Here is a 14,645-nt window from a genome sequence, read left to right on the forward strand (position 1 = left end):
AAGGATAGAGAACAAGGGGATGGATGGCACTAAACAAGTTCATAAGGAAGCTCATTGGAATGGTGATCAACCAAACCCATCACAGACAAATTCTCGTCTATAATCTTCTACAAACCTAGAGACCATAAGGATAGAGAACAAGGGGGTGGCTGTCAATAAACAAGTTCATAAGGAAGCTCATTGGAATGGTGATCAACCAAACCCATCACAGACAAATTCTCGTTTATAATCTTTTGCAAACCTAGAGACCATCAGGATAGAGAGCAAGGAGGTGGACGTCACTACACCATTTCTTAAGGAATGGTGACCAATCAAAAGGCGCGAGGGCCACATGGGTTGCTCATTCTCGACAATTGTATGGCCAAGTGACTCATGGCTAGTTCCATTGGCAATGGTGACTCAAATCCTTTCTCAAATGGGATCCTCATTCATGCGAAGACGCGTGAACATACTCATCACTAATCCTTCAACGAACAAAAGGGTACTCAAAACTCACGATGCCAACTGACATATAAAAAACACATGATACCAAAAGAGACGAGGGTTTGAATACTCTATCTGGTTGTATTCGCATGCGGAGGTTGCGATTCAGTCCGAAGGTTTCGAGGATGAGGAGTTGAGACCTTAGCAGTATGTAGTTCATGTGGGAGGCTGCGATGGGCGGGCGGGGCCACCCGTGGACATGTGGTGTGACGAACGGGTTCCCGACACTCGGGTTCGATCAATCAACCAATGCCTCCCCCTAAATCCATATGTTTCCTTCTTCATCGTGTGAACCGCCCCTTACCCCCCCCCCCCCCCCCCCTTCTAACAGAGAAAGAGAAAGAACAGTAAAGAACCCAAAGAACTGTCAGGAGGAGAGAGAGAGAGTGTCTGTGAAGCCATCTCCATCTCCATCTCCATCTCCATCTCCTTCCTGCTTGTTGTTAACTCGCATATGTGGACCAGATATCGTCTCCGCAGACTACCTCGCCTCGCTTCAGATGCCAAGACAGACAGAGATAGATAGAGATGGCATTGATCCTTATCTCTCTCTCTCTCTCCACAATGCTGTCGGAAGAATCTTACTCTTGACACACACCTCATACAGAGAAGAATAATTCTCCGCGTCCTCCATTCGTCTCTGTTCCTATTTGTTAGGCTGATCCGTTCCTTTCAAGGTTATAATTTTCTGAATAGCCAAGATATTTGGTTATCATGCATGTACTTTGTTCAGTTGTGCTGATCAATTCTTTCGAGGTTATAATTTGCTGACGATCCAAGATATTTGGTTATCAGCATTGCACGGAAACAAAAAAAGATCTTAATTTGATTGATTATTTTTGGAAGGAGCATCAGGTGTTGATTAAGCAAGAAGGGAGATCAAATCTTGATTAATCCTTAGCCATAGCCATAGGCGTTCAATAAAGAAAGGCACTTCCAAAAGAAAATACGATTGAGAGAAAAAGAGAAGGTTTCCGGATGGTCTAAGCTTCATTGGATTTCTTCTGTGACGATCAGGCTTCTGCTGTTTTAACGGACTTCATTATCATCTTCGTATTCGTCTTCTTCAGCTTTATAATTGGACATTATGCTCCCAATCAAGCAGCACAATAGTTCCCTTATTACTCCTGCAAGAAGCAAAATCTCTTCTTGGGAATGGCTTGATGACAAAATTGATCTTCAACAAACTTTAAAAAGCCATGAGTTTAGTGTCGAACGTGGCAGTAGACCTCTTCTTCCTTCTTCTTCTTCTTCTTCTTCTTCATCTCCCCCTCCTCGTTCTTGTCTCCATGACTGGCTCATTCGTCTAAGTACAAGCATTCTTCTGTGGACATGTCTCATTCAGCTGATAGCTCTCGTACAGCTATGGCATCCTAACCTTCTTCCTGCTTGCTTCGACAATGCTAATGATTTCAACAACAGTGTGGATCGCTCAGAGAGTTCTTTTCCTTCCTCAACATCCAAATCCGAATCTGATCGTACCTTCTCTGATCATCTTGCCTCTCCTCGACTCCCAAGTAAGCTATCTATGCATCATAATTCTTCCCTATTTCGTTTTGTAAGTTCGATATTTTCATTTCATTCTTTTAATGATTCTTCACGGTTCCTTTGCAAATTTGACATTATTGTTGTATTCTTTAGTATTTCTTCAGAGTTTCTTTGCAAATCTTGGTATTTTATTGTAATCTTTCATAAATCTTCATGACGTCTTTGTGAGTTTGTTATTCACTTATAATTCTTTATAGTTTCTTTGGAAGTTGAATGATGTTTTGTATTCCTTCACAATCCTTCATGATTTCTTTAGAAGATTGACATTTTGATTCTAGGCTTTAATAACACTTCAGGGTTTCTCTAGAAGTATGCTGGTACATTCTATTCTTTCTTAAACTTCATGGTTTCTTTCCAAGTTTGACGTTTTCTTTGTAAATTTTCATAATTCTTGACTGTAACTTTGAAGTTTGATTGTATACTGTGTTTTTTCACTAATGTTCATAGTCTCTTTTAGCAATTTTGACGTTCTCATTGTTTTCTTTCGTAATTCTTCAGGGTTTCTCTGGAAATATGAGGGATACTTCCATAATCTTCATGGTTTATTTTCAAGTTTTTAGTGTGCTATGAGCATGACGTTTTCATTGTTTTCTTTCATAATTCGTCAGGGTTTCTCTGGAAATATGAGGGATACCGTTTTCTTTCATAATTCTTCATGATTTATTGGCACCTTTGATGTACTATACGCATTTTCATTATTCTTCAAAGTTTTCTTTAGTTTAAGTTTGATGTTTATACTATTCTGCATTCAACCAGGATCCTACAGAGGCAATGGATACCTACTGATCTCTTGTAATGGAGGTCTTAACCAGATGCGTGCGGCAGTAAGCGTCATTCTCTATTTCTATGCATTGGTATCTCAGATTCTGTGAATACAATGTATAGTTAGGCTAAGTTCTCCCTAACTTACTTGCAGATATGCGACATGGTTGCAATAGCTAATCACTTGAACTTGACATTGGTCATACCTGAACTAGATAAAGCTTCTTTCTGGGCGGATCCGAGGTAAGCATTCGATCAATTGCCATGAAATTTCTTAATCAGTTATTTTATTTATTTCTGTGGAATCGTTTGATTCTTAATTGGCCAGATGGTATGCTAGTTTCTTCATTTTAAGAAATCAAACTCTAACCTTATCTTACAATGCATCAGCACAGAAGATCATTTATTTGTTTTTCTTAACTGCCTGATTATCTTCATGATTGCTGTTACCTTTTTGCAAATTTGTTTTGATCACAGATGGATCATCTTTGTAGATACCACCATAATGCTTATGCATCAAGAGTGTTTTATTTCTTGTTCTCATGTATACCATCATATGATTTGCAATGAGCATTCATCAACACAACATAGCTGCCTACCCTTCCCAATGCATGTGCTTCATGCATGAGTGGAGTTATTTGTAAAACTAGAACATGAATGCCCCTCCACCTTCTCCTTTTTTATTAATGATAGTATAGAATGAATGAATGGGAATTTCTCTCTACCGAGTGGATCTATAATTTCTTCATTTCATTCTGCAAGATCTCCATCAAATTTTTTATTCATTTTATTTCTAGCTGCTGGTTTATTATTTGTATAGAGATTGTATTTTGAACCAACATGAGAATTTGGCAGTGATTTTGGAGATATTTTTGATGTCAACCATTTCATAAAATCGCTTAAAGATGAAGTAAGAATAGTGAGAAAGCTACCCCCCAAACTCCATGCAAAACATATGGCTGGGAAAATAATGTCCATACCTCCGGTTAGCTGGTCTAATGAATCTTACTACTTGAATGAGGTATGCGTATATCTAAATTGATGGTATGGTTCTCTTCTTCTTTTGCATACTTTTCTATGCATTGATGCTAACTATAACGTGTTCTCTTGCAGATCCTTCCTTTGATAAAGAAGCAGAAAGTGCTCCATTTCAATAAAACAGACACAAGGCTTGCAAATAATGGATTGCCATTGAAAATGCAGAAGCTTCGTTGTAGAGCTAACTATGAAACACTCAAATTCACTCCTCATATTGGATACTTGGGTGAAAAGCTAGTAAGGTTTCTAAAGGCGAAAGGTGGCTTTGTTGTTCTCCACTTAAGGTATGAGATGGATATGCTTGCATTTTCAGGATGTACTCATGGATGCACCAATGGAGAGTCAGATGAGCTGACAAAGATGAGGTCAGTGAATGAGCTCATTTGTTATCTTTTATTTTCCAAATAGTGTTCAAGAAGAGATCTTTACCTTCATATTTTGTGATTTGTTTGAAGGTATTCATATCCTTGGTGGAAGGAGAAGGTCATAGATTCAGATAGAAAAAGGATTGATGGATTGTGTCCGCTAACCCCTGAGGAGACTACACTTGTTCTGAAGGCTTTAGGATTTAAAAATGACACCCAGATTTATATTGCAGCTGGTGAGATCTATGGCAGTGAAAGGAGGATGGCTCCATTGCATGCGGCTTATCCTAATATTGTATGTATTCTCATCCCAATACATGTAGATGCATATGTATACTTCTAGCTTAATATGTCTAAGATAAAGAGAACCAAAATGTGGTATACACTATCTCTAAGAAGCTATACTATAGCATACGTTATAACTTTGTGAACTAATTACCATATCAATTGTATCTGCTAGCATGGTATCATCCCTAATGCACAAAAAGGCCAGCATCTATTAGGAATTACATGAGAATATCCTTAAAATGTGATACTAGAGATCAAACTTGCTCCTGCTATATGTGCTCGAAGCTAAAGGATTCCCTCTGATAATATTCCACTTATCTAGGATCCATAATTTTAGATGATACCATAGTTTAGTCAGTCCATGACTATCTTCCATGGTCTCATAGTAAGAAACGTCGTTGCCAAGGTAATTTAATCTTCATACACCATCTCACCTATTCTCGGGAATTCATTGCCAGCACCAATTATAGAACTATATCATATTTTTTGGGCCCATAGAAATGCTTGTTAGTCCATTGTCTGCTTGCCAAAAACCAAACTTTTTGAAGCCAACTGGAATAAAGCATTAAAACTCTGAAATAATGATGTGGATTTCTTTCCATCCATCATTATAAATTGAAATGGAAAGTCATTTGGATTGCTTGGAAAATAGAGTATGGTTACGAGGGAGAAATGGCAAAACACTTGGTATGACAGCTTGTTGCAGCCCTATTCATGAGAATCCAGGTGATGCATAAAGACTTCAAAAGAGTGAAATTTTGCACGGTCTCATTTCAATGTGGAAAATTTTATGGGATCCTAGAGCTTAGAAACCGGAAACAGTTTACCATATGTTTCTCCCATCAATACTCTTTTGTTGGTGTTACCTCTTTGAGGCTGATGTTTAAGAATTGTGGCCACTGGAATTACCTCAAAGATTAGCCACAGTAATAGCCAATTCACCTTAGACGCCTTGACTCTCTAGTAAAGCATGTGTTAACTTCACATTTCCTGGTCTCTCTCACAACACAATACAGAATACAACTTGGAAAAAGAGACGTGCCCCATCTCATAGATTGCAGTCGGTCATTTGTGGGCGTTAAAAAGATAACTTGTCTCTTTATCTATCTCCTTTCTTTGACGTGATGAAACATTCATTCCTTGCTCCAACAGAAATTTACATTGGATCAGAGTAGCGAACTCTGATGTGAATGATCAATTTACCATTATGAATAGAAATATAGAACTTAACAGTGGCTCGTTTTAAAGAAAGGATTGAAATCACAAGAATTGTTGAACAAATATACATGACAGTGATTATAAATCTAACACAACTTCTACAAAATCTTTTTGGTTTGCAAATTAAAGGTATGTTTCAAAATTGACCTTGTTGATATTCAATAACATTTGCAGGTTAAGAAAGAGATGATTTTAAGTTCAGACGAGCTGAAGGCCTTTCAAAATCACTCTTCCCAAATGGCTGCTCTCGACTATCTAGTAGCCATTGAAAGCGACGTATTTATTCCAACATATTATGGAAACATGGCAAAAGTTGTTGAAGGCCATCGCAGGTAGATATTTCAATAATTATGCATGTCTTGATGCTTAGTATTGATTTGTTATCAGTTTATTTGATCAAACATCTTGTAAAAATGTTCACAGATATTTAGGCTACAGAAAAACGATGGTATTGGATCGCAGAAAACTCGTTGAACTAATCGATCTGTATCATAATGGTCAATTGAAATGGCATGATTTCTCTCTAGCTGTAAAAGAACATCAAGATAACTACACAGGCTCCCAAAAGAGGAGAACAGGGATTCCAGATAGACCAAAGGAAGAGGATTACTTCTATGCAAATCCTGAAGAATGTCTTGCATAGATACCTCAGCTATTTGATCAAGTCTGTCATGCAGGACCTTTTTGCTCCTATAAATCCTTCTGACAGAGGTATTTAATTACATGACAACGCGTTTTGGAGCTGCAAAGATATGCGTTTATGTGTGGTAATTGTGCTGTTGTCTACATTATCAAGCAGATTCAAAAGATCATATATCCTTCGCGCTCAATTGCATCTTTTCCCATTTGGTCTACATTATCAAGCAGATTCAAAAGGTCATATATACTTCTAAGTTCACACCCAATTTCATCTTTCCCATGTGGGTTGTGTGAATCCAAAGAAGAAGAGAATTAGGGGCTATCATAATATACCACAGCCAATTGAACTGCAAATTTGTAGGCGAGTTTCTGAAGCAGACATGGTGGGGTGCCCATTGGATAACTGCTTCAACAAAGCAACTAGATAACTGATCAAATGACAGACCATTTGCTTTGCTCTAAGCAAAAAGCCCTGTTCATATTAAAATCCTTGGATGTAGCCCTAGAATCAAATCATATACAGCAACAGCAAAAGATCTGAGGAAATTCATAAAAATCATGGAGAAACATGGGAAATAATCAAAATCATGGTTCTCCCCAAATTTGTTAAACCCTTTTTCCCCGAGTAAGATTGCAACAGAAATCCTTCTCTTTTGACTTTTGTAGTGAGAGGATTGCAACAGGAATGGGAGGAAACAGAAATTCTTCTCTTTTGACTTTTGTAGTGAGAGGCTTGCTCCAATTCCACATCCTCAAAGCCCTTCAATGGAGAGAGTGTGAACACACTTACACACTTACACACACACACACACACACACACACACACACACACACACACATACATACACACACATGGAGACAGACAGAGACCCACATGTGTCCATATTCTTGTGTAGGACAATGGAATGGGACAAGAAAACACTTTAACCAATTATTTGCTTGCTTAAAATTTTGATGATCTAGACACTTCAAGCCTCCCTCCCTCAGACCATGCGTGTGTGAATGAATGAATATGTTGAACATTTTGTGCTCCTCGACTTTTGGTCGGTTCTCTCGAGCCGGCCTCACCAATCATTGAAATCTTTGTATCATGTGGGCGTTTTGTGAGTTCATAATGAGGCCAATCATTCTACTAGAAATCAAGCCTACATTATTTAGATAGTCCATTATGTCGTCAAATCTCCTTGATACCTAGGAAGTCTCATCACTCCCTAACCGTGCTTATGTCTCATCTCTAAAAAACCAAGGGTACGATAATATCTATGTGTTTGCATATCTGGTGTTTAATCTTGGCCATAATCTACTTCGTGTATAGTCGACTAGAGAGTTGGCAATTCTTATTCAATGTCGTGCACAATCCATATCTATTGCAATGTGGCCAAATCTTGAGTTTGATAGGTTTTCATACATTTTTGCACCCAATCTTTGTACGTGTCGGCTTTGAGTCATGTTCCTTTGTGTGTGCATGTGCTATCAAGTTGGGTGGACAATCAAAATTGAACATAATCAGTAATAGTAAATCAAAATATATTTTTATGACAATGTTAGGAAACACAAATTAGATCAATATGTATTGAAAGCAATATGCTATTCTCTATCTATTGTGATAATTCTTTAATCTAGATCATAATCTAATACATTAGTGTGCATCCACTTCTTAGTTTTTGAGTGTACAATCCATGGGCTTTATTTGATAGTTGGATTTTGACATTTCATCGCCTATATGTTATTATCGAGGCACTCTGCTTAGAAGCTAGATTCTAAGTTCCAATCCAATTGACGGAGTTCATTTAGGGTGTGTAGAAAGCGTAACCTCATCCAACCTATAAACCTAGTAAAGCAATAAGAAGTGAGATATTCACAAACAAGACAAAGTTGGAATAAAATGACTCCTTGTGTAAATGGAGTCGGTTAGTAGCTTAAAGAAATAAATGCAATCTCACTCTATCCCATCAATGCGAGTAACTCAATGATGGGAGTAAAACTTTCATGGACAGTAGGATTTTAAACTTTTTACAGAATACTATTCATAAATAATAGTTAAAAAATCATTCTTTTGCGAATTTGATTGCAAAACTATATCAAAAAATGAATGATACATAATTGTGTGAGGTTTGGGAAAGATCACCATGCCTACAATAAGCTTTGGTAGACTTGAAATTAACAACCAAACAAGAATTAGATTCCAATCAATAGGTCAAGATATAATGATTAGGTGAGATTTGGATCCCAATTTATAGACCACAAATGAACAATTAGGTGGGGTTCAAATCTAAACCACAACAAAAACATATTTTTATTGGAAATAAATGATATAAATCTTATAGCTTGTTTGAGACATGAAAATTTACAAACCCTAAATATAGATAGAAACAAAGTTGGTTGATCATGTTAACCCATCTCGAGGACCTATGAGATGCCATCTCGATTGTACAAATATTGTTGAGAGGTCTTCAATGCTGCCTGATATATTTTTGGAGAGGATTTCTTACTCTTCTCCTCTGTGGTAATGGGATTCTCATACTCCTGAGCCCTTTGGCTTGCTCTAATGTGGGACAAGAAGGTAGGTAAGCTCATTCCTCTCTCGATGCTCTATTGTCGCTTTAATAGAAATGTCTTTTTCTTTTTTGCTTAAGACTATGCCAAACCATTGTCCCCTTGTGGATCTCGTCAAGTGACTGTTTCTTGTTCCTCATTTACATTATTCTACCTCTCAATCTTGACTAAGATTTTTAAATTTTCTTACATGTCATCCAATCATCTCCTTTTCCCTTAGGATGCGGCAAAACATTGTCCCCCCTTTGTCGACCCCATCTAATGATTGCTTTTGTTACCCTACTCACATTTTTTTGCCTTTGACTATTTTCTTTAATTTGCTTTGTGTGCAATTATTTTCTTTAATTTGCTTTGTGTGCAATTATATTTTTGTCAACATTTATCTATTTAACTTATCCATATCTTCTTTTATGATTATTGTTCTTTAAAGCAACCATTTTAGGGAGACTAGACTATATAAATACATAACTTTTGTGGATAAATTAAGTTTTAGAGAAGTCATGACTAAGTCGATTATACTCATAATAGGAAACCGTTTCTTATGCCATTTTGTTGGGGCCTCACTAAATCTGATTGCTGACTATAAAATTCTTGGCCAAACTTGAGAAGTCTTGGCCCAATCTAGGTTGCTTATGAATTTGTTGTACAAATAGATAGTTTAACTATAATTTCTAGTTGGGTTTTCTTGGCGGTCATGTGGGGGTCGGCCATATTTCCAAAGAGTTATAATTGCATTTTGTGCAAGACTTGTTTCTGCTCTAGGAATTTGTGGCTAAATATTTTGAGTTATGCACTCACGAAGTTTAACAATCATTAACATTAGAGCTTAACAAATTGCTTTGAACTTCTTGGTACAACCTTTTAGTACTCCTTGGAGTTAACGTTATCATTGTACTTTGATCAAAATCCAAAAGTCGGGAATTCAAAGACAAAACCTAGGCTATGATTCCATAAAACATCACACTTCAAGGTTATCATCCATTAAAATAGACTCCTTTATCACTTCATATATGTTTTAGCAAATTTGTCTTTCTTGTCCCTATCACTTATTATACTATTTATTCTAACATTATTTGTGCTCATTAGCATGTGCAAATATCTCTTTCATAATGTTAGATATCCTTGAATCAAATAATACCTTCTTGCATGCCATTAGTGTGCAATCACGTCGACTAGAAATATACACGATAGTTGTCTATCACAATGGGTCTCCATTTACATAACAAATAAGCACAGGGCCATCTACATGTGTTGTTTGGTTCCACATTTTCAATCGCATCGGTTTGCATTTTTTTTTTCTAATTCTCAAGTTTGAATGAAGTCGTATTTGAATTTGCTTATACTTATAGATTTTAAGAACCAAGTTGTGTATTCACATTTTAAGAACCAAGTTGTCTAATATGTATATATATATATATATTACATGAACACTCAAATAAAGCATATCACCATCTTGCAACCGCCTTCTCGTTGTGTGTAACAAATGAAACCTGAGGACTCACCTCACTGATTAGCTATATCGGTTTTTTAATATGGTCAATCGAATATGGATGAGTTCAAATTCCTTAATACAACCTCCATTATCAAATCAAATATCATCACTTTGTAACACTATAAATTTTGTGCCCGAATCCTCAATCATTATACTAATAAAAACTTGCTCGTATGAAATGTGTTGGTATTTTTGAGACTTCAATTAAGAGCTCGTGAAAATGGGCTTTATAGATCATGTATTCACATTGGATAGAGTAGATCTATTATATGCACTTGTCCTTTTGAGCATTCACATGAACACTCATCTTGCAACCACCTTCTCCTTGTGTATAACAAATGAAACCTTAGCTCTCCCCTCACTAGTTAACTATATCTATTTTTAATATGGTCAATCGAATATGGATGAGTTCATATTACTTTAATACAACCTCCATTATCCCATCAAATATAATCACTTTGTACACACTTTGAATTTGTGCTAGAATCTTGCTTAATCGTTGTACAAATAAAAACTTGCCCATATGAAAGGTGTTGGTATTTTGAAGTCACTACCGAAACAATCTTGACCTAGTTTTGTTGACCGAGTGGTGCTTATGATATTTCAAAGCCTTAGATGGGTTTTTTTGTGGTTTCCCTTGAAGAGACTACACACCATGCAAGCACATATGAAAGGCATTCCTTTGTGCAATTAAAAAAATCTTCCTTCGTTGGGAAGGGATAAACCATAGTTGAACTTGTATTGATCATCATGGCCATAGCAATGTGCTTACAAGCTAGCATTTGATTATTGAACAACCTCAATGAAGCAAATGTGAGAGCCCACAACTTGGACACATCATCAAGGGTGGTGCACGTTTCATGATTTGTTGCCCTCAAAGAGTTTGCCTTTCGCGGTTCGAATCTATTGACAATTTGTTGGTTTCTGTTTAAAGTGTTTTTTTTTTGTGGAAATGAAGAAATTTAGTGTTTTTCTCTCAGATATCTACGTAATGATTTCAATCATTTAATGTTATGTAACTTTCTATACCCTCGTGTACAATGGTCTACTTTGTTTTTTCTCATTCATCTATTGCATAATGATACTAAACTTGTTGCCTTGTTAGTTTCTCTCCATTTCTTTATATCCTCTCTCTCTTCTCACCAAGCCTAAGGTTCCGAAGCTTTGTGTCACCTCGATTTTCCTAGTCTCGTAAATTCTTGAGCTGGTGTCCCCCAGGAGATGGTCTTGCCATGGTTTCATGGCAGGACCACTTTTGTTTAATCCATGTCGCACACTAACGTTTAAAAGTTTCATTCGTCGCGATGATGTCAAGCGGACCTGGGACCTGGCACTTTTTTTTCAAGGGTTTGAAGCAACAATTATTAGTTTATAAAGACCTTGACATTGACTTTGAATTCAAAAGAGAACATTAAATTTTAGAGGTTGTTTACATATAAAAGGAGACTCCTCTCTAAAGAGGCCATATCTAGAGACAAGCAATTGATCAAAGGTAGAAAAAATTAGTACCAAACCAACATGGAGTTTGATGGGTGCAATCATGTAGTAATCCCCTTGAATCGCCATCTTCATTCTAATGAAGCCAAGCACAAATGTGAGTCTAATTACCATTCATCAAATTTTCTAGACCACGATAATGGTCTAGTAGACATCCCCACCCCCGACCAATATGTGGATAGCACCCACGATCACAACCCATTGGATCCAATAAGTGATTATGAGTACCATTACCTTGATGATACATACAATTGTGCTACCTATAATGATCGATCGAGTGACAATATTGATGAGTTTAGGAATGGATTGTGCGAAGATTATCTAGTAATGATGAATGATCATGGGTTCAACACTTTGTCGCCACCCATCAATTTTGTGGATGAACCTCTTGTGATTCATAGCACGACTAGCGGGGGCGCAACTCCCGCGTCGTCGACAGACCGCGTGGCGGATGATGATTGGTCGGAATACGATTGGTGCGACCTCGTCCAACCAATCGAAGGCAAGGAATCTCCTTCCACTCCACCCTCACCAACAGAAAACCAAGCCAATAGGAGGAGGTATACAAATCATACAAATCCCAATACCATTACCTTTGATTTGTTAGTTTTTTCTTAAATTTATGGGTTTGGGGTCCAATGTTTTGGGATCTTACTGCAAAGCTGTATATTAGGTTAGTCTGTCTCAGTTCAATCCTCTTCTCTGGCATTTGGAATTATCTTAATGAGAGACAATAAAATTCACATAATTAGGGCATAACAAAATCCACAGAATTGAGGTTTTATATGCCTTGATATGATCTGACAACAAATTTCACATAATTGAGGTTTTTATGTCTTGATGGGAGACAAACAACAAATTCCCTGGTTTAGGGTTATGATAAGAGACAACAGATTCACATCTCTGAGTATATAGCTCATATCCTTAATGATCCCATTAAGTGGTACCCACACTCTTCACATACAGTCTTCAATTCATACATATCCTTCATTATTGATCGCATCCCTAAACCCTAATACAGGACTTTAGGCCTTGAATCGATTGTTCTCCAATTCAAGACAAGATGGATTATATGTCTGCATGCCTAATTAGAGGGCATTTTTGGTACTCTCATGTTTTGATTATATTTCCATGGCATCTTCTCAGGAATGCATCGAAAGCTCTGTCAGGACTCACGCCCAAGAAACCTCGGAAGGAGAGGGGCCCAAAGTTAGCTTTCAAAATGGAGATCGATGTCGATGTTATAGATGATGGCTACAAATGGCGGAAGTATGGCCAAAAAGCTGTCAAAAATAGCCCTTACCCTAGGTATGTTTAACGAAGAAACGTACCTAAGTTCCAAAACCTAACCCTAAATCTCTTTGAGTTTCTCATGCTGGCTCTCATTTAGGTTAAAAATTAGAGATCATGAAATAATTTGCATAAAAAAGCACCCATCCTGAGTATGGATGGCATCTATTCTAAATTTCTAATAGTTGTGACATAAATCAATGCGTTAACCTTCATCTCTAAATTTGGTTGGAATGTGGCTTAAATCATTATGCTCTTCATGGCTTGTGAATCTTGATGATGATTAGCATAATACAAAAGGAAGGCTCAATTTTAGTTCATACCCATGAGTATATGCAGACAAGTGAATTAAACCAGCTTTTATGTTTTCCAATATATTTTTTCTAGGATAATCCTGATGATGATTAGTATAATCTAAAAGGCTCAATTTTAATTCATACCCATGAGTATGCAGACAATTGAGTTAAACCAAATTGTATGTTTTCCATTATATATTGCTAGGATAATCTTGATGATTACTAGTATAATCTAAAAGGCTCAATTTTAATTCATACCCATGAGTATGCAAGACAATTGAGTTAAACCAAGTTGTATGTTTTCCAATGTATTTCTAGGATAATCCTGATGATGATTAGTATAATCTAAAAGGTTCATTTTAATTCATACCCATGAGCATGGAGACAATTGAGTTAAACCAAGTTGTATGTTTTCTATTATATATTTCTAGGATAATCTTGATGATGATTAGTACAATCTAAAAGACTCAATTTAATTCATACCCATGAATATGCAAGACAATTGAGTTAAACCAAGTTGTATGTTTTCCATTATATATTTGTAGGGGATATTATAAATGTACGTCGAAGCATTGCAACGTGAAGAAGCATGTCGAACGACAATTACATGAGCCGAAGTTTGTCATTACAACATATGAAGGAGTACACAATCATCTCCCGCCTGATCAACAACTCCAAGGGCTCCCTATCTCCAGTTGTTTCGCCCAGTACCCCGAAGATGCCTTCCATTTCATGAACAATTATAAGAGGCATTTACCTGCCATGGATTTCATTTACCATAGTTAGATGTGCTAAACACTTTCAATCTAGATCACAAACATTCTCACATTTTGTACCATACTTTATATCATTCATAACCATGCTTAATCGAGCATTCCTTTTAGACATTTGAGTATATTGAACCACTTGTATCGCAATTATATAGATATAGCTAAGCGTATGAAATTTCTCAATTTAAAGTCATTTCACATTATATTCGTCTATTTTGGTCGATAGTTAGATTCCAATGTGTAACATATTATGACGATATTTTGCTTTCGAAATACATATGCGGGACTCGTCCACACTTGGTGAAAAAGTATGTTCGTGGGGTAAGCGATTTTTTCATATCCAACAATGTTTCTCCTAATACTATGTGAAATTAGATTTGAATATAGCTACCTCTAAAATAAC

The 14,645-nt window shown here is 36.7% G+C and overlaps 2 protein-coding genes across 2 annotated transcripts; both read left to right on the plus strand.

Annotated features, from left to right (window-relative positions):
• The first annotated feature begins 1,174 nt into the window (after positions 1-1,174).
• On the plus strand, positions 1,175-7,686 carry LOC147860611 (rhamnogalacturonan I rhamnosyltransferase 4-like). Its single transcript, XM_087324376.1, has 8 exons — positions 1,175-2,000; positions 2,788-2,855; positions 2,948-3,036; positions 3,649-3,814; positions 3,907-4,196; positions 4,287-4,491; positions 5,877-6,034; positions 6,126-7,686. Exons 1-8 carry the CDS (start codon positions 1,571-1,573, stop codon positions 6,343-6,345), a joined length of 1,626 nt encoding a protein of 541 aa, XP_087180502.1. The 5' UTR covers positions 1,175-1,570; the 3' UTR covers positions 6,346-7,686.
• A 4,182-nt stretch (positions 7,687-11,868) lies between these two features.
• On the plus strand, positions 11,869-14,359 carry LOC147860612 (uncharacterized). The gene is made up of 3 exons (XM_087324678.1): positions 11,869-12,446; positions 13,033-13,194; positions 14,018-14,359. Exons 1-3 carry the CDS (start codon positions 11,908-11,910, stop codon positions 14,256-14,258), a joined length of 942 nt encoding a protein of 313 aa, XP_087180804.1. The 5' UTR covers positions 11,869-11,907; the 3' UTR covers positions 14,259-14,359.
• Positions 14,360-14,645: the final 286 nt, after the last annotated feature.

This window comes from Azolla caroliniana, unplaced genomic scaffold (genome assembly GCF_043228905.1).
Source record: "Azolla caroliniana isolate FFs.n. ecotype wild unplaced genomic scaffold, voAzoCaro1.0.p SCAF_9, whole genome shotgun sequence".
NCBI classification, from domain to species: Eukaryota; Viridiplantae; Streptophyta; class Polypodiopsida; order Salviniales; family Salviniaceae; genus Azolla; species Azolla caroliniana.

What these genes read in the sequence shown, in the direction of transcription:
- LOC147860612 (XM_087324678.1), top strand. Translation starts at nt 11,908, where the DNA reads ATGGAGTTTGATGGGTGCAATCATGTAGTAATCCCCTTGAATCGCCAT. An exon ending in AACCAAGCCAATAGGAGGAG is followed by an intron (nt 12,447 to 13,032) that starts GTATACAAATCA and finishes GCATCTTCTCAG; the next exon opens with GAATGCATCGAAAGCTCTGT. An exon ending in AAAAATAGCCCTTACCCTAG is followed by an intron (nt 13,195 to 14,017) that starts GTATGTTTAACG and finishes ATATATTTGTAG; the next exon opens with GGGATATTATAAATGTACGT.
- LOC147860611 (XM_087324376.1), top strand. Translation starts at nt 1,571, where the DNA reads ATGCTCCCAATCAAGCAGCACAATAGTTCCCTTATTACTCCTGCAAGA. An exon ending in TGCCTCTCCTCGACTCCCAA is followed by an intron (nt 2,001 to 2,787) that starts GTAAGCTATCTA and finishes GCATTCAACCAG; the next exon opens with GATCCTACAGAGGCAATGGA. An exon ending in ATGCGGCTTATCCTAATATT is followed by an intron (nt 4,492 to 5,876) that starts GTATGTATTCTC and finishes TAACATTTGCAG; the next exon opens with GTTAAGAAAGAGATGATTTT.